At 34.0% G+C, this 23598-nt stretch overlaps 1 protein-coding gene across 7 annotated transcripts in view; it reads left to right on the top strand.

Annotated features, from left to right (window-relative positions):
- The window catches only part of LOC150094432 (protein alan shepard-like), a 725446-nt gene that overhangs the window by 569577 nt on the left and 132271 nt on the right, over positions 1-23598 (top strand). For 5 of the 7 annotated variants that reach the window (XM_090411869.1, XM_090411870.1, XM_090411872.1 and 2 more), the window contains one exon: positions 18256-18360. In XM_090411869.1, coding sequence (XP_090267995.1) covers positions 18256-18360 — 105 coding nt within the window. The remainder of the gene's footprint in view (positions 1-18255; positions 18361-23598) is intronic. The other 2 variants (XM_090411873.1, XM_090411868.1) reach the window with 1 other exon arrangement.

Genomic DNA, 23598 nt, shown 5'->3' with positions numbered 1-23598 from the left:
GTAAATATGGCCATGCCAAAATCTATTTAAAATCATACTATCCATTCTGTTGCAGTTAATCAGGTTCTTCCATCTTGTGAAGTGGTTCTCTATGGTTTGTTGAGGTAGTCTGCTTTTTGGTTCTCCATTCCAGATGTATTTTTTGTGTTCTTTTCTCCTGTCTGTTCGAAAGATTGAGTTCCACACTGGCAGGTGGATGCTGTAGGCATCATGGAAGGAGAGGGGGTCTAGGCAATCCTTGATTAACCTCCCTACCGGCTGAGGTGGATGAAATAGTGAGACCAAATTGCACTTCTTATCCATGTTATTCAGTGGGTGCTACAGAATCATATCCAGATTTAACTGGACGTCTATAGATGCCATGGCCGGTTTGCAGGGGGGAGGGGGGGTAATCTTGGGCAGGTAGCATTTTTGTTTAGAGATTTGTATACAGTTCTGATTGTATGTCATTTCAGTAGGGAACTCAGTTTATCTGTTGTGCCTTTGATGTAGGGTTAAGATATAGTGTATGTGTTGCCTGATTTTTGGGGTGGGGTTTTTTTTGTTCTTTTAAGGAGCTTGACCAGGTTTTTGTTGTATCCATTTTGTTGGAATGATATGAGTGGTTCCTGTTGTTCCAGGTGCAGTGGTTATCCTGAGTACGAAATGCGTTCTGCCCTGGAGGCTAAGATTTTGAAAAGTCCAAGCTTTTTGGCAAAATGGTGGTGTGAAGTTCCATGTAGTTATCTTCTTGTGTCTGAGCTTATGATAAACTCAATATATATATAAGTGTTTCATCTGCTTGCCTTGTAACTAAAGTATCCAAAGAACAAGAGCTGCTTCTATTAAAAAAACATTTAATTTTCTGGACCAAAAAGCTCTGGAATGACTTTTAATGGGATTATATTGATCAAGTGCATATAATAAACAACTATGTTATACCAACTAGTTTCACCAACTAAGACTGTTGGCATCTTCAGGGTGCATAACTGATGTAAGGCACTAAAAAGTAAAAAACTGTTACAAACTATAATCAACCGATATCAATTATATTAAACAAAGAACAGAGTGTGTACAATACATGCATAGAGCATGCATGGTCTCACTTGTTGTTATTTAGGAACGTTCTATAGTTGGCACTGTAATTCAGTTCTGGCGAGTTGAGAGATCTAATAAGGGTCTTCCAGATCACGGGTAAGATTAGTCCCTGGTTCCTGTTAAGGTTTTGTATACAGCGGGCAACTGTTGTGGCCTCTTTAAAAATTCAAAAAAGAAAAAAGGCTTTATCATAGCCGATTTTTCTTCTCTGTTATTATTGACGTCACCTATATGTTCTTTTTGCCTAATTTCAAGGCTCCTTGAAGTATGGCTGATGTAATTCAAGCCGCATGAGCAGGGTATGTTATAAACTCCAGCATATTTGGAGAAAGGATGGCTACCTTTTGGAGAGCTTAAGAATTGTCTAATTGTTTCTGTAGATTTAAAGGACACTCTTATTTTATGTGGTGTAAGGAGTCTAGCAATCTTATTGGAAACTGTCCCTAAGTATGAAATGACGATGGTAGAAATATAACATATATCATCTCGTTGTCTTTGTCGAGGTTCAGAGAATAGTATCTTGTGGACGAGTCTTTGAGGAAATCCATTCATGGTAGATATCAGGTACAGTTCTTCCTGGAGGGCTTGTTGATCTGTTGTAAGGAGAGAGGCACGGTTCTCCAGCATGTGTACAATACTAAGTTTCTGAGAAATGTGGTGGCAGGAAGTGAAATGTAATTAACATCCTGTATTGGTAGGTTTGCGGCAAACTGAAAGGTTGATACCACCGTTCGGAAGCTTCTTAATTAAAGTGTCCAGAAATGATAATTGGTTATCTTTTTCAAGTTCCAGAGTGAATTTGATTGTGTGGTGTAGAGAGTTGATTTTGTTAAGAAAGTCGAACAGGTCCTTTTTTTTGTGTGGTTCCAAACAATAAAGATATCATTCACGTATCTCCACCATATTGTGGGTTTAGGGTCTGTTTGAGATAAGATTTTACTTTCAAAATCCTCCATAAAGAGTCAGCACAAGATGGAGAGAGGGGGCTATCCATTGCAAGGCCAATCAATTGCTGATATATTGCTTTATTCCATAAGAAAAAGTTTGATGTTAAACAATGATGGAACAGAGAAGTAATGTCTTGTGGGAGCAAACTTCCTAAAATGTTGATGACTTCCTCCACAGGGATGTTAGTGAATAGAGATGTAACATTCAGGCTGGCGAGTAGATCCGTATTGGAGATAGAGATGTTGTTCAGTTTCTCAACGAAATGTTGCGAATTTCGTATATAAGTATCCGAATTATGGATGTGTGGTTTGAGAAGGCCTGCCAGGTGTTTAAATAACAGATAAGTTGGCGAATTGATTCCATCCACAATCGGCGTAGTGGTATTCCATTTTTGTGTACCTTGGGAGCACTATATAGTCTTGGTGTTAGTGGATGCATGGATTTCAATCTTCGTTTTAGGTCTATAGACCAGTTCACCATGTGACGTATTAAATCGTTGGTGTCATTGTGATTCTTTGCTGTTGGATCTGTGACTAGGACATGGTAGGTTGATGTATTCGACAACAAGTTGTTAATCTTATCTTCATAATCAATGGTGTTTAAAATCACTGTTTTAATGACTTAAAACGTTTTGTATAAAGACAGTTAAATTTTTTTATTTGGTTTGTTTGCTTGTTGTAAAGGCTTTATCATAGCTAATAGTGACCATTCTGTCCAAATGCGACCATATATCTTGGTCTAAAGTACTAGAGATATCGTCATAAATCTGATAACATTCTGAATCTATTTGGCTTAAAAGAAATCTGGTGTGCTGTATCTATTCACGTAGAAGTGCCAAAGATGTTTTTTCAAGACGAGCGAAACATATTTATTTTAAAACATCTTTGGCATTTCTACGTGAACGGATACAGCATACCAGATTTCTTGTATGACCATCTCCAAAAACTTCACAATCATTCAAGCTTTCCACACTCCCCACTCTTATTTTTTCGTTCCTATTTTGCTCGTTATTCTCACCTCACACTACTCGTCTCTCGAAAATCTCCTGTTCCTGATGCAACAAGGTTGGATATTGTAACATCTAGCTCACTGAATTCCTCCCATTGCCTACATTTTATGCATATACGCACTTCCCCTTCTCTCCTCCGCCACATATCCATCTGCTGGGACATATACATGCCACAAAAAGATTCTTCTCATCATGACAAGAATCGAACATTGAAAGAGAAATGAAATTAAAGAATTTTGATGTACTTGTAACTGAAAAGCCATACAACCAGCATTAAAATTTTTCCAGCATTAACAGGTTAGTTCTTAAGTTTGTACTGATGATGTGCTATATATATCCAATATATATCCAGTAAATATATTGTTGTGTCGTCCATCTTGCTAATTGATCCATTCATGTTGGTTCGTTAGATCTATTCTTATTTCTTTAAATTCCGTTTTTATTTTGTTAGATGCTGATTGATACTGATCCTAATATAAGGAAATTTATAGTATCCTGCGCCACCCTATATTCAGATTATCTATATAATACAGAGGAATCAATCATCAACTAACTTTTGCAATCTCACTTTCTACAGGCCGAGGTTAATATTATCATTTAAGGCTTCCGCAAGGTTCGAATAAATTTTATGAGCGGTACAATGAAGAAAAATCAGGCAAACAACAAATTCAATAAAATAAACATTTAATACAGGGTTATAGAACATGTACATTTAAGCATAATTTTCTAAGCAAGATAATCTAATTGAACAATATTCAAAATATCTCTGAGACACTAGTAGCCATTCGGTTTGGTTTAAAGATTAAAGTTAAATTTACTGATCTTATTCTTCAACGCTTAAATACTATTATCACAACTTGTCTCTATTCAGTGAGATAATTCAATTCTTTTATACATCAACTTAGTTCAAATATTCATAACAAACATAAAACATTAGGCATTAAACATTCAGCTGTCAATTCTATATTCTTCCGAATAATTGAAAATGGTTCACACAGTTCAATGTTCCAGAATGTTACAGTAATTATTCTTAAGGTAGAATTTTCTGATTTTCTCTTAGTCAACAAACATTTAATTTAATTATGAGGCAGTTATCATTTCAAGGGGGAAACACTTTAAAGCTCCATACTTCGGCTATTTTTAGTAGAACGCCACAGTTAATGTTAAGATATATCAGGCAGAGCTAACTCTTATTTCTTCACACTGAAATACAAAAAGGACTGCTCTTAACGGGTTACACCTTCTACACACTGGATTTACTATAGGCACACTTAAAACTGTAGTTAACTATTACTTTGAAGTAACACTATTCAAAAGAAATCTTCACTATAATAACTGAAATATTAAACATAGAGTTTCACAAGTCTTGACGCACTCGTTTTAGGTAATCTACTCATTCCTTATTTTCTTCTATGCATTAAATTAAGTTTTGCACTATTCTTCCTCAAAACAATTGGAATTCGTCGTAATTTTAGAATTCCGTAGAAATATTCCGAATTGCCTATTAATTCCCAGTCCTTTATTAATCGATTTACGGCATTTCCAAATCCCCTTACTGCCACCCGTTACTTTCTTCTTGCTGTCCTGAAAGCTTCTTCCTTTCTTTACTTTCGTTTTCCAATTAAAATCATTCATTCTTCCTGCCAAAATCCGGTTCTAGTCAGTTCAGCTTACATCTACTGGCTTCACTCCATATCACAGCCGTTCATGTTCTGAACATGCGCTGACTAAAACAAACTCCGTTTCTCCTTCAGCAGCCAATCAAATTCAATCAGAAGAATTACATAAAATCACTCTTACGTACAGAAACAAAATAAAAGGATATTTTACAATTCTTATAATATATTTGCACAGCTTCTTATAATATTAACACAGGAATAAATAAAATAAATTGAATGACATTTTAACACAAAGTTCTTTCATTACTAATACATATCAAAATTATATAATTAAATACTAATAAACAAACTCAAAGTAATTATGAATAATAATTTATAAGCAAGAGATTAACATTGAAAAAAGAGGGTGCTCTATCGAAGAATATAAGGGGACGAGCAGCATATCGAAAGGTCTCTCTGGTCGTATCGTTTTCCTGTTTGGTGGCTCAGAAGTTAGCGGGAGTTTGCGTAAAGGGGGGGGGGAGAAACGTCTGTGCTAAGATAAGATGTCGGACAGCAGGCTTTCTTGAAAATGGAGAAGGATTCTGTGCAGAGCTGAAGGTAAAATTTCCAGTCCTAGCAGAATCAAGCTGTTGCTGAAACGTCCCATCGAATTGTTCCTGAAACGCAAAGATTTGTTTTCAGCAGAAATAATGAAGATAGCGTAACCCCTACGTTGCCATATGGACAGCCAATAGACAAGAAGTGACCAAATGTACACGTGGTGTTGAAAGACGTGGAAAAAGTTGTTCGGTAAGGTGAAATTGCCCTATTTTGTGTATAAAATTCATTAGAAGAGAGAAGATTGTTTGCAAATGTGAAATTAAGGACAGTATTCTAAAGAACTCTGTGGACAGTCTCTAATTAGAAAGTTAACCTCCTTTGAGAGAGTAAGAAGAATTGTTTGGAAGAGACCTTTGTAATTGTATGTGATAGGATTAACTTAATGAGATCAGAATTGTGGATTTTAATAACTGAGTAACAAGAATGTTTGTTTATATTATCTTATGAATAGCATTACAGAAAGGAAATTTAGTTTAACTTCATATCATTTACTATCTATCACAATATGCAGTTATTGTGTTTTGCATGCTTTATGACCTTTAGTTAATTTAGAATATGTTAACCTCTTAACTCGAGTTTCATTTAGTATCGAGTCATAATTGAGTGTATGCATTTTGTATTCTGTTTAGATATTCCATTACACATGTCATATTTACCTAAACCTGAGTTATGCCTGATTACGATTCCAAACTACCACTTATAAAAAATAGAACCAATTTTGGCGGGAAGGAATTAGGAAGTGTATATAATTATAGATTTAGGTCATGACTGCAATAATCTGAATCTATACGGCAGTGTTAAAGTAAGATATTGTGTAAGAAAGCCTAAGAGTCTAGTATTGTCTCCCTGAGTAGGAACCTTTCCACTATAGGATACTGGCTGGCGCAGCATAATAATGAAAATTTGCCAGTATCCGAAGAGGAAACAGTCCTAAATATAAATAGATGTAAGCATATTAAAGGCCCGATATCTGAAGAAGTAAAATAGCGATAGAAAAATAGAATAGATATATATAAAACAGAATATATAGAGAAAACAACAACATGACAATAGAACAGACGGTAGGATTTTAATTGAATAAGGTTTAAATGAGAAAGGATTTAATTTAATCAAGCAAAAACAACTAATTAAGTAAAAATATATATATAAATATATATAACACAAGAGATTAACATCAAATAATATTTACAATTCTTGCTTAAGTTTTGGCAGATTATGTTAAATGTGAATGAAGAATTATAATTCCCAAATATCTTCATTCACAAATTAACAATATAAAATTAGTCACAAAAATGAAACAAGTAGTGCCAAATACAGAAATCGTACATTGCATGATACCAAGAAATGGTATTAAGTAAACATTGTGCTGAGTTAAGTGTTAACAACAGTTGTTAAAACATTAAATTTTATAAAATCCAACTCTCTTCATTCTAGGTTGTTTGCAATATTATGCAATGAAATGGGCTTTTCTCATAAAATAGTGTACTTGCTGAAGTTTGCTGGCCTTTACAAGGTCAGATATTTAAAATAAAATTTAAAAATAAAAAAAAAGCTGAGCTGAGAGAAATAATTATATTTCTATCGAACAAAAACTGTGCAGTTGTGCAATGCAAAACTGCTATTCCTAACATTAGTATAATTGCTATAGTGTAAACAAAGTATTGGTGAAAACAAATAATTACAAATCATTTGTTTACTGTAGCCTCACCAGAAATATTAATTAATGCACATAGAAAATTAAAAATAAAAAAGGTTTAAATAAAATAATAATAAAAAAATTGTAAAGATTTTATTGTTGATAACGAACACAAGTTTTTATTTGTAATAATTGTATTTAAACAATGTAGTTTGGTTTTATTTCCCCCCCCCCCCCCCTTCATTTTCTCTGCATGCATATTTTGGTAATATTGAATAGCATTTTGTTAGCCAAATTTTAATGCTTTGCTCAAAGTTGGAATTTGTGTCCATAAGAAAATCAGAAGCAATGCCTATTTTTCTGGTATCAAACTGCCTCTCATGTGGTTTCCCATATGAGAGGCAGGCATTCAGTCCAGTGGCCAAGAACACCCAACCAAAGACAGTTGATGGTGTAATTATAGGACTTCAGGTCTTCCTGTATCTCTACTGTTCCATCTTTGTTATTGAAGTGTGCCTATGTGCACGCGTTTGATACCAGTGTATGAATCCTTGAAGATGGCAATTTAACTTTGGAGGAATATGGAAAGTAAGAATTAAAACAATTTAATTATCTACTCTACATTGTCAATTTCCTGAAAGAACGCAGTGCATGAGAATCAATGTGTATAAGCCTAGCCACCAGAATTTACACTGTTTATTCACATTGATAAATAAATTTAATTGGTCTCAGGTAGAGTTGGCAGGGCTTTTCCTTTCAGAAACTCAGATTTTTCATCCCACTAAACAGGCAAGTAGACGGACCAAATGTGCACATGCAATTGATAGCCATAGGTTTATGGTGTTGTACTTGAATACACTGTGCAGATAGGATTAACTTCCCTGTATGAGCATTAATCAAGTTTCAAAGAAACCAAGTTAATTGGTTGTGACAAGCCAATGAGCCTAACATGCTGGGGAATGGGATTGCAGGTAATTCGTATACTTTATGTTCGAGGAATAAATGATTTAAATTTTATGACAGTTTAAAGCTTGAGTAATTCTCTTATTGCTTTAATCCAAGTTTCAGTAGAATTACAGGAGAAAGTCATTTTTAGGCATTCTCAGAATGCCTTAAAAAATGACCTGGGTTTCCTAATAGTGCTCATTACATTTTTGTAGTACCTTTCCTAGCTAAGAGTTCAGGTTTCATTATTTTGTGTGTTTTTGACATTGTATGTTGTACTCTCTAAACATGTATCTGTGACTGAGATGGAATATTAGAAGTATTATATTGTTGTTCAATTCAGTCATTTGCTGTTGTCATTCCATTAAACATCCAACATTAGTTTTAACAGCATTTTAGTTGAAGCACATGAATAACTGGCATTTATAAATTATGATAGGGTGTATTGCTCAAGTAATTTCCGGCATTTGTGGGTTTGTGGTGTACTTAATAAATTTAGTTTAATCTTTTAACCAAGTGTTAGCAAACAAAGTTTGCACCTGAAAGTATCTTCAGGACTGGGGTAAGGTGGTACAACACCAGGCAACTCGTTGCAAAGGTGGACCAAGTGAAAAATAAACTTTCGACATCTTTCTCTAAATCCAGAGTAATTTAATAAAAAGGTGGCACACCATTTGGCAACTCCTGTAGGTAGAGATGACCTTGCTAATGCCTGGTATCTCCACTTTCGCTTGGCTCCCACTGAAGAGACCTCAATAAAGGTCGAAACTAGTCTGAGTAGTGGCCCTTCCCTTAATGCATAACATTATACATATCTTCAAGGAGATGTGTTTTGCATTATGGGAGAGACTGAGATCGGAGTGATGTTAGCTTGCTCCACCTTTGCAACGAGTTGCCTGGTGTTGTACCACCTTACCCTAGTCCTGAAGATACTTTCAGGCACAAACTTTGTTTGCTCACACTTGGATAAAGGATTAAACTAAATTTATTATAGTCTAACCAAGTGAAAAATATACTTTCGATATGGTGTACTTAATATTGTACATTTAATATTGATATAATGATGTGATCTTGTTAGGATCAGATTTAAAATGTTAACAGATGTTTCTTTGTGATATTAATTTGTGAATTGTAATCTATGGCTGAAGTTGTTGAATTAATGAAATAAATTTTTGTTTGGAATAATCATTACCAGTATACAAAGGGGGGGGAGTTCTGATTAACACCTAGAACAGAACTGATATTTACCCTCTCATGCATGAATTTTTATATTCATTTATAAAAAATTTATAATGATACAGTACCATTTAATCTTACAGTATTACTATGAATTCATTAATTTTGCAAAATTTGTGCCGTGTATATGTTAAAAATGTCATCCGAGGACATCATTTTCGTGTGTTCTCATATGAGGTCTTTATGCATGAGAGGGTTAAAACTACTGATATATAACCACAAGAAAGAACAGATCTTAAAACCCTTTAATCCCCATGTTTTATCAAATTGTAATAATAATTCCCTCATGGCAATTATCACAACTTTTCAGCCTCCCCTCATTATAGGACATCAACATTATAATAAATACCATTAGAAGAGGGGGGGGGGATCATTTATGATGAGTAAAGAATAAATCTATAAGTTGTCCATCAGTGTTTTTGCCTTTTGGAAAACTAAAAATCTGTTCCTAAATATTTTGATTATATTTTAAAAAGATTTGCTGAGATTATCATATCAATTATTGACTGGATATTTTAAGGAGATAATTTGGTTTGTTCTGCTAAGTTGTGCCCATTGTATTATAAGCAGTGCATGAACAATGTCCACATTTTTCTTAAGGTATAAATGACTTTCAAGGATTTTGACAACAAACAACATCCATACACAAATACAGATGTAGAGATCTGACATCAAATAAAGAGAAAATATTGTCAGGTGTTATTTCTTTTATGTGCCTGAAACTTTGATTAACATTTCTGATAATAAATTTTGAATATTAAATCATTGCTTCATTATTTGTGAGATAAATTATAATCAGAGGGCTGTGTGGTGTGTTAGGAGAATTGGGTATATGAGATAGCCTGATTTATGTATTTTTGCAAATACATGAATATGCAAATTGTGGGAAGATATTTAGTATGGGATGATTATTTTTGATGTCTTTATCTATTTCGTATTTTTCTTTGAGCTTTTTTAAGACTTTTTCATTTGTTTTCATAACATTTGGGGATACAGCCGTGATTATTTTATAGGTACAATAATCTACCATTTATCCAACCGCATTGGGAAAGCACTTAGCCGTTCTGATAATTGAAGAGTTGGTTAATCAAAATACGGTTACATGGCGCTGTACCAGAAATCAGTTGACATGCAATATTATTAGTTAATTTGAAGGGTTGTTTTAAAGTTAGGATAAGGTAGATTACTGTTTTAGTCATTCACAAAATCTGTTATTTTATTGATATAACATTTTGAACTATTTATCATTTTTGCAAGAGAGAAAGTTTAGTTTTGTAATTATTTTGCTGTCAGTGACAGTTTTTCTTTTTACTAAATAAAAAGTTCTCTTACATTAGATTGGGTCTCAAAATAAATTGTTTTCTTGTGTAAAGAATTGTAAAACTTAAATCTTTATTTCACACCTCCATTTGTTTAAAGAAAGCCTACAGTTTGAGATTCTAACCAGAGTAAATTCACTGTGTTTATTGGTGTTGAATATAGAGGAAGTTAAGGGGAAAGCTTGGATGTTGATACTCTTCTTGAAGTTACTTAATCTATTCCTTTTATTATTATTATTATTATTATTCCTTTTCAGCCATTTTCTATCTACTGCTGAACAAAGACCTCCCTCGTGATCTTCCAATTTTCCCAGTCTTCTGCTTTCACCATCCATCTCTTGGCCAGTGCTTCTATTTGCCCATCATGCTTTTGGGTGTCCTTGTCTTCTCTTTCCTGTCGGTATCCATTCTGTTACTTTTCTGGTCCGTCTATTGTCTCTAGCCAGATGTCTTGCCCATCTACATTTGGATGCTTTCACAATTCCCATTGCATCCAGAAATTTTGTCTGTGATCTGATCCATTCCTTCTTCTTTTTATCCACATGGAAAAATCAAAAATGAAATAGACTATATTCTCTGCAACAGGAAATATATAATACATAATGAAATACAGATCAGTAAGAAATTAATAAATAAGACCAAAAAAAATTGACCCTAAGACAATAACTGAAAAACAAAAAGAATATAGAAACAGTAAATAAAAAAAATTAGATAAAATAAACATTTTTGAAAAGGATGTTGGTAAACTAAATCAAGCAATAACAAATATCCTAGTAGCAACTGTAAATAATTTTAAGAGTACATCAGCAAAGAATAAAGAAAACAAATTTTCACAGGAAACCATAAACATGATGAAAAAGACAAGAGATATGAAACAAGATAAAAACTCTACTTCAAAATTATTATTGTACTTTTCTGTTATATAAGAGGTACTCTTTATTAAAGACTGGATCTTGGTGGAGAAAATTTACCATTCGTTACAGTCCAAAAAAGCCTTATAGCAATCATTATTTCTTTGAATATAGTTAAGTCTGTATTTTAGTGTTACACCTATTGTTTAATGCTTGTTTTATTAATGCTGTAATGGCCCAACAGCATTTATTTTTGCTGTATTAGTGGATTTATTTTAGTGAACTATGTGTAATTTAGACACATTGTATAAGGGAAAAAAAATTTTTTTTTTCAAAAATTATGTATTAGTTACTAATCATGATGTTTCAAAATCATGCTAGTTAATGCAAATGGTAGATTAGAATATTGTAACATGAAAAATTTTAATCAGTAATTTTTAACATATTGGATTTAATTAGCCTCCATTTCCACTGAGCTTTGCTCTTACATACTAGTATATATCGTTGTTTAAATTTATATTGTTAGTATTCATTTTCACAATCGTAATTTGCTGTTTTATGCTAGTTATTCTGATGTTTACCAATTTTGGGTATGTTCATTTGACTTTCATTTACATGAGCTGAAATTTTGGTGGCAGTGTGTGGCAGTATTTAGTTGTTGTTTTTTTTTTTTTTTTTCCTCGTCTTTTTGTAGCTTGGTGGAGGGTTGGGCTGATAACATAAAACCTGTAATATTTCTTTAATCTTATATGATGCAGTCTAATACTTGATCCATCTCCTTAATTATGAGGGTGGTCTGAAAAGTTCTCGGCCTAACAATGAAAAAACGGATTTATAATTTCAAAATTATTTTTATTTTTCAACATAATCTCCCTTAGACTAATTAATTTATTCCAGCGATGCTCCAGCTCCATTATCCCATCCCTGTAGTGGTTCTCAGTAAGATCTGCAAAATACCCCTTTTCAGCTGCAATCACCTCTTGATTTGAAGAAAAACGCTGACCAGCGAAGAAGAGTGTTAGTTTTGGGAAAAGATTGAAGTCAGAGGGAGCAAAATCTGGGGAATAGGGTGGATGTTCCAACAAGTCATAGTGCAGCTCCCTTAATTTTCCCATTGCCAAAAACACCTTTGTGGGCTGCTGCATTGTCCTGATGAAAGATGATTTTTTTTCTTCTGCAAACCTGGTCTTTACTCACGAATTTTTTTGTCTACTCTGGTTAAAAGATCGGAATAATACTCCCCAGTTATTGTTTTACCCTTTTCAAGATAATTAATAAACAAAATGCCTTTACGTCCCAAAACACCATTGTCATGATCTTTCCTGCTGATGGAACCGGCTTCTGTCCACTGTTTTGACTGCCTTTTGGATTCTGGTGTGTAATGATGAATCCAAGTCTCATCCATGGTAATAAACTGGTGCACAAAATCAGTTTTATTCTTGAGCAAGCGCAGCACCCATCTTGCTCAATGCTTTTTTCGTTTGCAATTCTTCATGCAAACCTTTTGAAATGCCTATAGTATCAGAAATTTCACATACTTTGACTCTCCGGTCATCCAATACAATGTCGTTCACTTGATCAATGATTTCTGGTGTTATTACACTTTTTGGACATCCTTCACGTGGATCATCTTCAAAGCTGGTACGACCACGTTTAAATTCGGCAGCCCATTTCTTAATTGTCGAAAATGAAGGAGAAGGGTGCCCATAAACTTTTATGAACTTCGTATGAATTTCTTTTGGCATTAGACCTTCTTTTACAAATAATTTTATAACCACATGATACTCAATTTTATCCATTTCAAGGGATACAGACAACACATTTGCTTCAGACAACTGTATAAAACAAACTACTTGATAGAATGACTTGCAATTTCACATGGATGCTTATGACAGATGTACCAACTTAGGGGGGGGGGGGATCTTGCTGATAGTGTTGCCATCTATGGTCGAGGCCGAGAACTTTTCAGACCACTCTCATAGATGGGAAATGAATTTCATCATTCAGTGCGAGACCACTGCCTTGCCTATTAGAGGCCTGAAATTGCTTGGAAAATTGTCATGCTAGTCTCCAGAGCAGTATTTTCATACTCTAAAAAAAAAAAAAAAATAAGTGTATATACAGTGGTGTCTCGCTAATCCGAAGTAATAAAACCCATGCACGTTCAGATTAGCGAATTTTCCCCCAAGAGACAACAATGACTAGTGTTTAAGACAAAAATAATCAGATTCTAATGGTACATCAATTTAATTCTGTAAATAAATGAAGTAACTGATAGAAAAGAAGCTACTGTAGATGTAAAACAAAAAATAATACAGTACACAAGTCTATTTTAGTAAAAAATTTAATTTGTATGTACCTGATTGTTAAGGATTCTGATTTAATAAAATTGTATAGTTCAGTACGTAACTTAATTTGTGTAAAAAAATACACTTTCTTGTACACAACACAAAAAAAAAAATTTTTTTATTTCTTTGTAAAAAAGTCACAGATTTTCTTTTGCTTCTTGGAAGCTAAACTTTTTTCAAATGCTTCTTTTCTGAGCTGAATTAGCAACAAAATTTTGTGGAATGGTGTATTATTCTGCTTAGCACATTCTATACACATATTAAAACTGTCAGCTGCCTCTTTATGTTTTACTTTTTTTTCTTTGAGTTATTCATCATCAGCATCTGATTTGATTTCAAATTCGCTTTCGGTTCTACCTGTAATCCATTCCGTAACATCTATTTGTGAAATTTCAACATCTGGATTTATATTTTTTAACCAAATTATGCACGTTTTGAATTTCCTCTTTTTGTGTATATTTGTGATTCATGCCAACAATACAGTACGTACTATACAATATAAAAAAGCAAACGTGAACACACAATAAATCAAAATAGGCCCCCAGTATATCCGTACAATCGACAGTATGAAAAAAATACTGTACTGTAAAAATAATAAAATAAATAATAATAGTTATAATAATAATATTTAATAGATAAAACTTTTTTCTTTCAAACTACAGTTTGGATTACTGGAGGGTTCGGATTAGTGTGATACCACTGTGTGTATATATATATAGATGTAGAAAGTATTTTACCTTGGGTATAATAAATGTTAAAGATACCAAGCTATTTTAAACCTGGTTTTACTCCATTTCCCAAGTAAGCAAGCAGACAAACAAGTCAAGTTTGCGCCTGCAAGTGTTGCAAGTCTAGCTGACCCTGCACGTAGTGCAAGACCAAGGCAACTCATGGTAAAAGTAGAATAAGCTCTGACACTAATCTTAATATTTACCCATAATGCAAGGCACATCTCCTGGAAGAGATGTATGATGCTTTGTATTAAAGGCAAGGGGCCACTACCCAGACCGGTTTCGACCTTTATTGAGGTCTCATCAGTGGGAGCCAGGAAATACCAAGATTTTAGTAATACAGAGCTTATAAGTATTTTACCAGAACAAGTTACCATAAAGGTTTTAACCTTGTTAAATAAAAATCTCAGGAGGAGCACATCTCCTCCAGGAGATGTGCTTTGCATTATGGGTAAATATTAAGATTAGTGATCAGAGCTTATTCTACTTTTACCATGAGTTTCCTTGGTCTTGCACTATGTGCAGGATCAGCTAGACTTGCAACACTTGCATGCACAAACTTGACTTGTTTGTCTGTTTGCTTACTTGGGAAATGGAGTAAAACCAGGTTTAAAATAGCTTGGTATCTTTAACATTTATTATACCCAAGGTATAATACTTTCTACATTTATATCTCCTCCTGAGATTTTTATTTAATAAGGTTAAAACACCTTATGGTAACTTGTTCTGGTAAAATACTTATAAGTTTTGTATTACTAAAATCTTGATATTTCTAGCCTGGCTCCCACTGATGAGACCTCAATAAAGGTCGAAACCGGTCTGGGTAGTGGCCCCTTGCCTTTAATACAAAGCATCATATATCTCCTCCAGGAGATGTGCTTTGCATTATGGGTGGGTAAATATTAAGATTAGTGATCAGAGCTATATTCTACTTTTACCATGAGTTGCCTTGGTCTTGCAACACTTGCAGGTGCAAACTTGACTTATTTGTCTGTTTGCTTACTTTGGAAATGGAGTAAAACCAGGTTTAAAATAGCTTGGTATCTTTGACACACACACACACACACCTTTTTTCTATTCTAAATTTACTGCAGTGGTGCATTCTGGTCCTTTTCCAGTTGATTATATGACTGTATCCAAAGCGTGGTCTGCAAGGCCCGATTGACCATAGTTATTACTGCAGATGTATTTTTTATGTTCTTTCATGTGGATGTTGGACTTATCTTCATGTCTGTCCATAGTAACTGCCTTTCTTATGTGATGTTGGGATACAGAAATGTTAAACAATTGCGTGAAATTTAAAGTCAAATTCAAATCTAAGAAGGCCCTCCGTATCTACCAGCCTGCCAGTTTTGCTCTGCTACAATAACAGATCGTTGCTACATAAGCAGTCTTCACTACTATCATTGCAGAGCTCTCAGCTGTTCTGAACTCTGTACCATGTTCTTTAATATTTCAGAAGCCTTTGCTGAGAAAGAATTCAAAAATAATTATAATAATAGTGCGATATTTGGATTCCAATATTCCGATGTCTCAGTGACTGAGACTAAATATTGGAAGAATAAAATATTTTCATCTTTTTTTAGTGCTGTTTTACTCCATTAAGACTCTAAAATAATTTTACTTCACATAAACAGTACTAGCTGCTTATGTGAAGTAAAATGCCTTCACAAATTTGGAAAACTTTTGAATCTACTTCTGCTGTGATCCACTCAATCCTCAAGAAATTTAGATCCAAAAAATTTTTCACATATCTGATAGACTTATGCTTTACTCCACCATCCTAGGTCTTCTAGTGGCATCCACTAGATAATTCCATTTAAGATGTATGCTTTACTTCATATGCTCCTTGTATCAGTCTGTACTTGTTACTTGGACTTGAATATGCTGGCTGAATGGGTAAATGAGTGGGGTTGTCAATTCATTGCTGTGAAGTGTAATGTTTTGAAATTTGGGAATCAAAGATGGAATGTAGAATACACAATTGGTGGAAATATTTTACAAGAGGTAGAATAAATGACATGAGATTGATTTGGACAAGGGCCTAAAATTTTGGGGACGTATTGCTAAAATTGTGAGAACAGTACAGTGGATAATGGGAATAATGCAGATGGCACTGACTTGTAGAAGTAAAGATCTTATGGTTCCATTGTATAAACCTTTTATCAGACCACATATAGATTGCTGTGCACATATTTGATGTTCAAAAAGATGATGTATTGGAAAAGATCCAGAGATGGTTAACTAAGATAGTTTCTAGTCTCTGGAATGTTGAGTATGAAGACAGATTGAGAAAATGCAATTTGCAGAAATTGGTAGGAGGAGGAGAGGGGATATGATCGAGACATATAAACTGTTAAGAAATTATTACCAGATTAATGTGGGGTAGGTTTTGCATAGAAAGGGTGAAGCCAGGGTGAGAACAAGGAGGTCATACCTGGAAGCTGTATAAGGAGTGTGTGAGCAAGGGGGAGAGAGCAGGTTTTTTGCATGGTGAATGGTTGGAATGCAATACCTGAGAGTGCAGTGAGCAAAAAGACAGTGAACATACTTAAGGCACAGTATGATAAACAGAGGACTCTTCCCACAATGGATCTTTTGACTCTGTGGAGGTTTAATAATAAGTGTTTCTTTCTTTATCATACCATCTGAAAAAACCATGGGTCATGATCAGTGCATAAGTTTGTATACAAGACAGGAAAAGCTAATTTTTGCTTGAAGAGGCCAAAATAAGCGAAATTGTGATAATGGTAGTTCATGATATTCAGCTATCATAAGTTGAATATACTATGCCTTGTAGAGGCTTTGCCTTTCTCTGAGAGCACCATGTCTTGACCTTTGATTAGATTAGTTTTACTTTTAAATAATTTGCTTGAGAATGATGGTTTAACATCTGTTAATGGGAGAAATAGTAACAGGTTCCCAACTTCAACAGATAAGTCTTCACAAAGTTCATATATCCACCTTGAAGTGGCTTAGCAATTTAGATTTATGGTTTGAGACTTAAGGTTTTACTCTTCTTACCCTACCATAGTTGTGTACCTTGGCTGTCTCAAGAATATAACAGTTCTTTCATTAAACAATTTTCATTAGTTTAAAAATTAATATTGATATATATGCTCATGTATGAGAGATGTTATCATTCATTCATAGGGTGAGGGAGGAGTTTGTCCAGATTTTTAATAGAACTAGTTGAGCCATGTACAAAACCATTTAATTTCCAAAATTGTCAACTTGGAGGATATTTATAGAATTTAAACAGGTTTTCTAGAAAACCTGTTGATGTGCCTTGTGATTGCTTCATCCAAAGTAAGTTTCATCATAAACATGCAAAAGTTAAAATATTTCAAGTATTTTATAACTTAGTCCTAAGTTTTCTGTTAACATTTATTTCTAGTTGATTGCTTCATTATTTTCTAGTTGATTATCACAAAGCTCTGTTGGCATTAATTTCATAAGAAAATATGTATACATTGAGTTACATTATGTCTGTTGTTTGGTAGTTCAGCCTGATTATTTGAGCATGTAACCCCTATCTAAAAAGTCAGAAAAATTATGCTTTAATTGCCATTTAATCAGTTATATGAAGATCAAACCCAACTATTGGAAAAAATATAAACAATTATTCAGATATCTGTTAATTGCAGTATTACCAATTGTGTTTTAACACTGAACTCCTGCTTGACATTGTTAAAGTAAGAAAGTTGATTGCTCATCATTTGCACATTTGCAACGGAGTGCATCAGAAATATCTGAAAATTGATCATTCTGCTATCTGTTATTTGTAGTTTTGTCACTTATTTGACCATAACCTCTACGATGATGACTAATTATTCCAAAACAATAATTCCCTCTCCAGAACCAAGGGAATCAAGATATCATTTATCTCACTGTATATGTATATATTGAAAATATAAAATATGTTGCATATAGTTGCAGATGATTCCATCTTCACTGGATCCCAGCACTCTACATTATGGTACTCTTATGCCTCAGTTAGCAACACAGATGTCACAGCTTCAGCTCTCTGGCACTTCTGTAAGTTGACTTCATCTTTTACATTGTTATTTAGAGTTTTACTGCCTTATAATATTTTTTGTTACAATGTTATGTCTCTTTATTGTTTTGAAAATGATATGCAAGTCAACTTCTTAAAAATACTTGCGTTATTTAAAATCAGATTTTGACAGCATAAGGGAAAATTTAAAACCAAAAATTCAGAGTATTGTATATAATACAAAATGGAAGTTGCTACTTAGTCATTAATCATTCAAAGAATGTGCTGTAGTGCATAACAAAATCACTCTGAAAGATAAAGAACAAAAATCAGATGGTCTCATCTATTATTTTCTTGTAAACAGGAATTGTTTCAAATGTACCAGACTTATGCCTATAGAAGCTAGAGTTTTTGTTGTTTCCAGAAATGGAAACAACATCCAGTAAATCTGCTCATGAAATGTGTGAAATAAATACTATTTGGGAAAAACATAAAATACATTTTGCAGAACTTGTAGTGCAATTTGTGTAGACAGTGTGTATATGCAGGTTAAAGATATACTGCAGATTCACTAACGAATTTAGTGAACACATAATCTGCAATTACTTGTATGTTTCATTTCAGCCAGTATTGTATACCATAAGCTCATTATAAACTTTCTCATGGGTTCATCATCATCATCAAATCCTTGATATATACCCTCAAGGGGTGTACAGGATATGATAGTACAGCATGAAAAATTACATCATTACTAACTTCCTATCTACAATTTTCCTCCAAATCAGTCTGTTACCTGTCAAGACTTGAACATTATCAGATCTTATATTTCTATCGTCTAAGGCACTTTGTACCATATCAATCCACCTATATCTTGGTCTTACTCTGGGTCATTTTCCTGCCAACCTAGCAGAGAACACTTGTTTTGCTATTCTGTCCTCGTCCATTCTGTTTAAGTAACCATACCACCTGAGATTAACTCTGCTAAAGCATTTGTGGATGCTGACAATGTCAAGTTCTTTCCTAATATCCTCATTTTTAATATGATATTGCCATTGATGCCATCTGTTCATGTCTATAATCTTTCACAGGACTCTCATATCTGCAGTCTTTGGTCAAGTATTTTACTTTTGACCAAATTCTCAGATCCATAAGTTAAAATTGGCTTGAATACTGTCTTGTATATAGCTAATTTAGTGTTTTTGGCTAATTTCTCACTTATTCCATATAAATTTATTCAGTTGACTTCCTACCATACCATTTTTGTTGATTCTGTTGTCTATTTCCATATTTAATTTACCATCTTCACTGAAAATTGTGCCTAAGTAGCTGAAATGTTTTACTTGTTCTATAGGTTCTCCATTCACAATGCAGTTGATATTTTCAATGTTTTGTCCTATTTTCATCATCTTTGTCTTTTTAATGCTGACCTTCATACCATATCTATTACAACAGTTATTCACTTTAGTCAGGAAATCTTGCAGACTTGTAGCAGATTTATTTAGAAGTATAACATCACTTCCATAAAGCAAAGAGCTGAGATTAACATCTCCAATTTTGATATCAGGTTTAATACTACTGTCCTTCATAATGTGATCCATATAGATAATGTACATCCTTGTCTGACACCAGATTTAACATTAAACCACCTGCCTGTACTACCTTCAATTCTAACTGCTGACTTACAACTTAATTAAAGACTAATTATTGCTTGATATAATGCCCCATTGACACCATATAACTCTATCGTTTTGAATATCTTCTCTCTTGGCATCTTGTCATATGCCTTTTCCAGATCTACAAAACTTAAATACAGGTATCCCTCGATTAACGCAGTTAATTAGTCCCTCTATGTTACCGCGTATATCAAAATCGCGTTAATCAAATCTAATAATCAATTGTAAAAATTACAATTCGTCCATGATCGGTTACTGTGTTAATAATTTGTTTTATATGGTATTCTTTTAGGAAAGATAAAAAATTAATGCCAAGTAAATGTGTAATAAATACTTGTACCTACATTATTTACTGCAATTTTTTTATCAAAAGAAGTTATCAAGAGTCGTTTGAACAGTTTTAGTTTTTTTTCTTATTGACATAAATTCTACAATAACAAACAAAATGACTCTCCAGACATCAGCAAACAAGCAATAAAACATAAAGAAAAAACATTGCAAATATAATACATGATAGTACAAATTAAGTGGATATTGAATCCAACATTATTTCATAGCCGAATATAGAAACTACAAGAGTTTCGTGCCGAATATGTAGAAACTAAAAGTTTCAGCGGATGCAACTCGTACTAAGGTGGAGTAAGTCCAGATCACTTTCTTTAGTATTTTCCATAATGTAAAGCACATCTCTTAGGGGGCATGTATGATAAATAAGCCTTTGGCTCTCTATTTCAGTAATACATGATGGTTCATTTATTTTCAGTTACAATCTAGAAATATTTGAACAAAGAAAGAAAAAAAAACTACTATACCATACTATATTGACATCAGAGGTAGTGAGATCTCTCAGATACAATTGACTGTCAAATATCACAAACCTTTATATAACATGTGTTAAACCAAACTGACAGCAAAAAAAACGGTGCAGAATATCACTTGTAACATATGAATGCACAGCTACTCATGACCTCCAAGCTATACACTGAATTGTATAAGAATATTTATATTAAACATTTTGCATGTATCTGTCAGAGCAGCTGCGAGCTCTGCAGGGTTAAAGGCGTTAATCAAAACTCTTGCCACGTATATCAAGGGATTGCACAATTTACTTCACCGCGTTAAGCAAGGGATACCTGTTCAGATCTTTGTTATATTCCATTATTTCTCAACTATCTGTTGTATAGTGAAAATCTGATCCTGACAGCCTCTATTTGTTCTGAATCCAGATTGTTCTTCACCAAGCTTCTCTTCCACAATCCTTCTCAACCGTTTCTCAATTATACTTGCATATGTCTTACCAGGAACACTCAGTAGAGAAGTAGAGAATACCTCTGTAATTCTCACATTCAGTTTTATTTCCCTTTTTATATATGGGTACTATGAGAGCTCTACTCCAATCACTGGAATTCGTCCCTCTCTCCAGGCCTTCTGAACTATGCAGTGCAGCTACTGTAAGACTTTTATACCTCCATACTTGAGCATTTCTGGTCGAATATCATCTACTCCTGCTCCCTTTCCACATTTCAGGCTTTTGATGGCTTTTTTCTACTTCAAGTATGGATATGCATGTCTGGTCAGCGTTATTTGCCACTGTGCTGTCAACACTGGTTTTTTTTTTTTTATTATTATTATTTAGCAATTTTTTGAAGTAATTACTCCATACTTCAGCGATATCTTTTTCTCCTGTTTTCATGTGACCTTTATTACCTCTAATTCCTTTTACAGCATTCATTCCTCCATTTCTGAGCTTCTTCAATAACCTCCAGAATATCTTGCCACCTTCGTGATATTTATTTTCTATGTTCTTGCCAAAGTCTTCCCATGACTCTCATTTAGCTAGTTTTACATAGTGATTAGCTTTCTTACATTTGTCTCTGTATTCTCTAAGAGCACAAGCTGACTTATTTGCTAATAACTTTTGATATGCTTTCTTCGTTTCTTTCACTGCTTTTTTAACTTCCTGTGTCCACCATGGAGTTCAGATTTTTCTATCCTTACAGACAATCTCACCATATGCCACTCTGGCTGAATCAATCGATGTTTTCTTCATGGCTTGCCACTGAATCTCCAAGGTTTGGTGCCTGTTCTCGAACTCCTTCATTTTTCTTCAATCGTGTTTGTGTATTTTAATCTACAGTTCAAATCTGAGAGCTGCTCTACTTTTATTCGCTTTAAAACTTTCTTACATGTTCTTCTTTTCAATATGAAATTCAATTTTATCCTTCTCAAGACCAAATGATGATCACTTCCAATTTCAAATCCTCTGTACACTCTGGTGTCCTTCACCAGGGAGAAAACATCTCTATCAACAATAAAATAACCTAGTCAATGAGACTTTTCCTTGCCTCTTCTCATGGGTCCACTGTTTTTTAAATAACCTAGGCTTCATTTGTTTCAGATTTGCTATAACCAGCAACTGCTGCTATTGCAAAGAGTGATTCCAACTAAACAGCTGCAATAATATACCATATTTTTCCTTGTATAAACCCAAAATTAAGAAATAATATTTTAAACATCTCCACTGTCTAATCATACACTCAATGGAGGAAGTCCAAACTATCTCTCTGATATTTCCATGTTATTTTGCAAAATTGATAACTTTTAACTTGAATTTTGATGAATATGACAATTGTTTTTTATTTTTGGACATTTGTTGAGGCTAGTGCTCAAAGTATTGTTAATACATTAACTTACCCCGGCAGTGAGTTGCAGGTGTATGAATGCTTTCAGAGTGCTGATTGGTTTATTCATAATCATCCATTAATGACGTCAATCAACAGAGTTAACAAAGGCTGATGATTGGCGAAAGCCTGTTACCATCATCTGTAACCATCGTCAGCTGATGGAAAGGTGGATGTCACTGCAGCCAAGAAATGCAAAATAGACTTAAAGCTGATAGCAGGACCAAAGCAGTTCTTGGAAGGTTGATGCGGAAATTACTACAGTCTGATGTAAAAAGGTTCAGCAACACAGTTAAGGATTCAAGGTAGTAGTGGGATATGACATACTTCTGCACTGTCTTCCTACAGAAGTGCAACACATACTTCAAACATCAGTGATATTCAACAGTGCTGATTGTGCTACTATAAAAACATGGCAATCAGTGACTAATGTTGCACCTTTTTCATTCTTGATAAGTAGGTATGGTGGATAGTCTAGCATGCTTTATACTGGAATATATACTCATCTGTAAAATTCTAAGCTATCGCTATTTTGTCTGATATGGATTTGAATCTTTGGTTGTAGTGTCTGGAAGGATGAACACTAACATGCATACAACAATAGATGGTACATTGTCTCTTACACTTCTGCAGTTATGAAGAAACCTGCATTGGCGCCTGTTTAACATGCAATGCACTATATTATACTGAAAGTACTTGGGCGATTTGAAGAAGATAATATGCACACATTTAATTGGCCTGTACATCATGCTGATCTAAGCCCAATAGAATACCTTTGGGTTGAACTGAGATGTTGCTAACAAAATACCATTCCATTTCATCCATAAAGAGTCAGTTGAATTATAATTGGTTTACACCCAGCATTCCAGTTCATGGCAAAGGTGCTAAATTATAATGTTGAGCACTGACCAGACAACTACATCGA

The sequence above is a fragment of the Typopeltis vanoorti genome, chromosome 22 (genome assembly GCF_054136105.1).
Source record: "Typopeltis vanoorti isolate ZY-2024b chromosome 22, IOZ_Tvanoo_1.0, whole genome shotgun sequence".
Lineage (NCBI taxonomy): Eukaryota > Metazoa > Arthropoda > Arachnida > Uropygi > Thelyphonidae > Typopeltis > Typopeltis vanoorti.
This window is presented reverse-complemented; position numbering and strand designations above follow the sequence as displayed.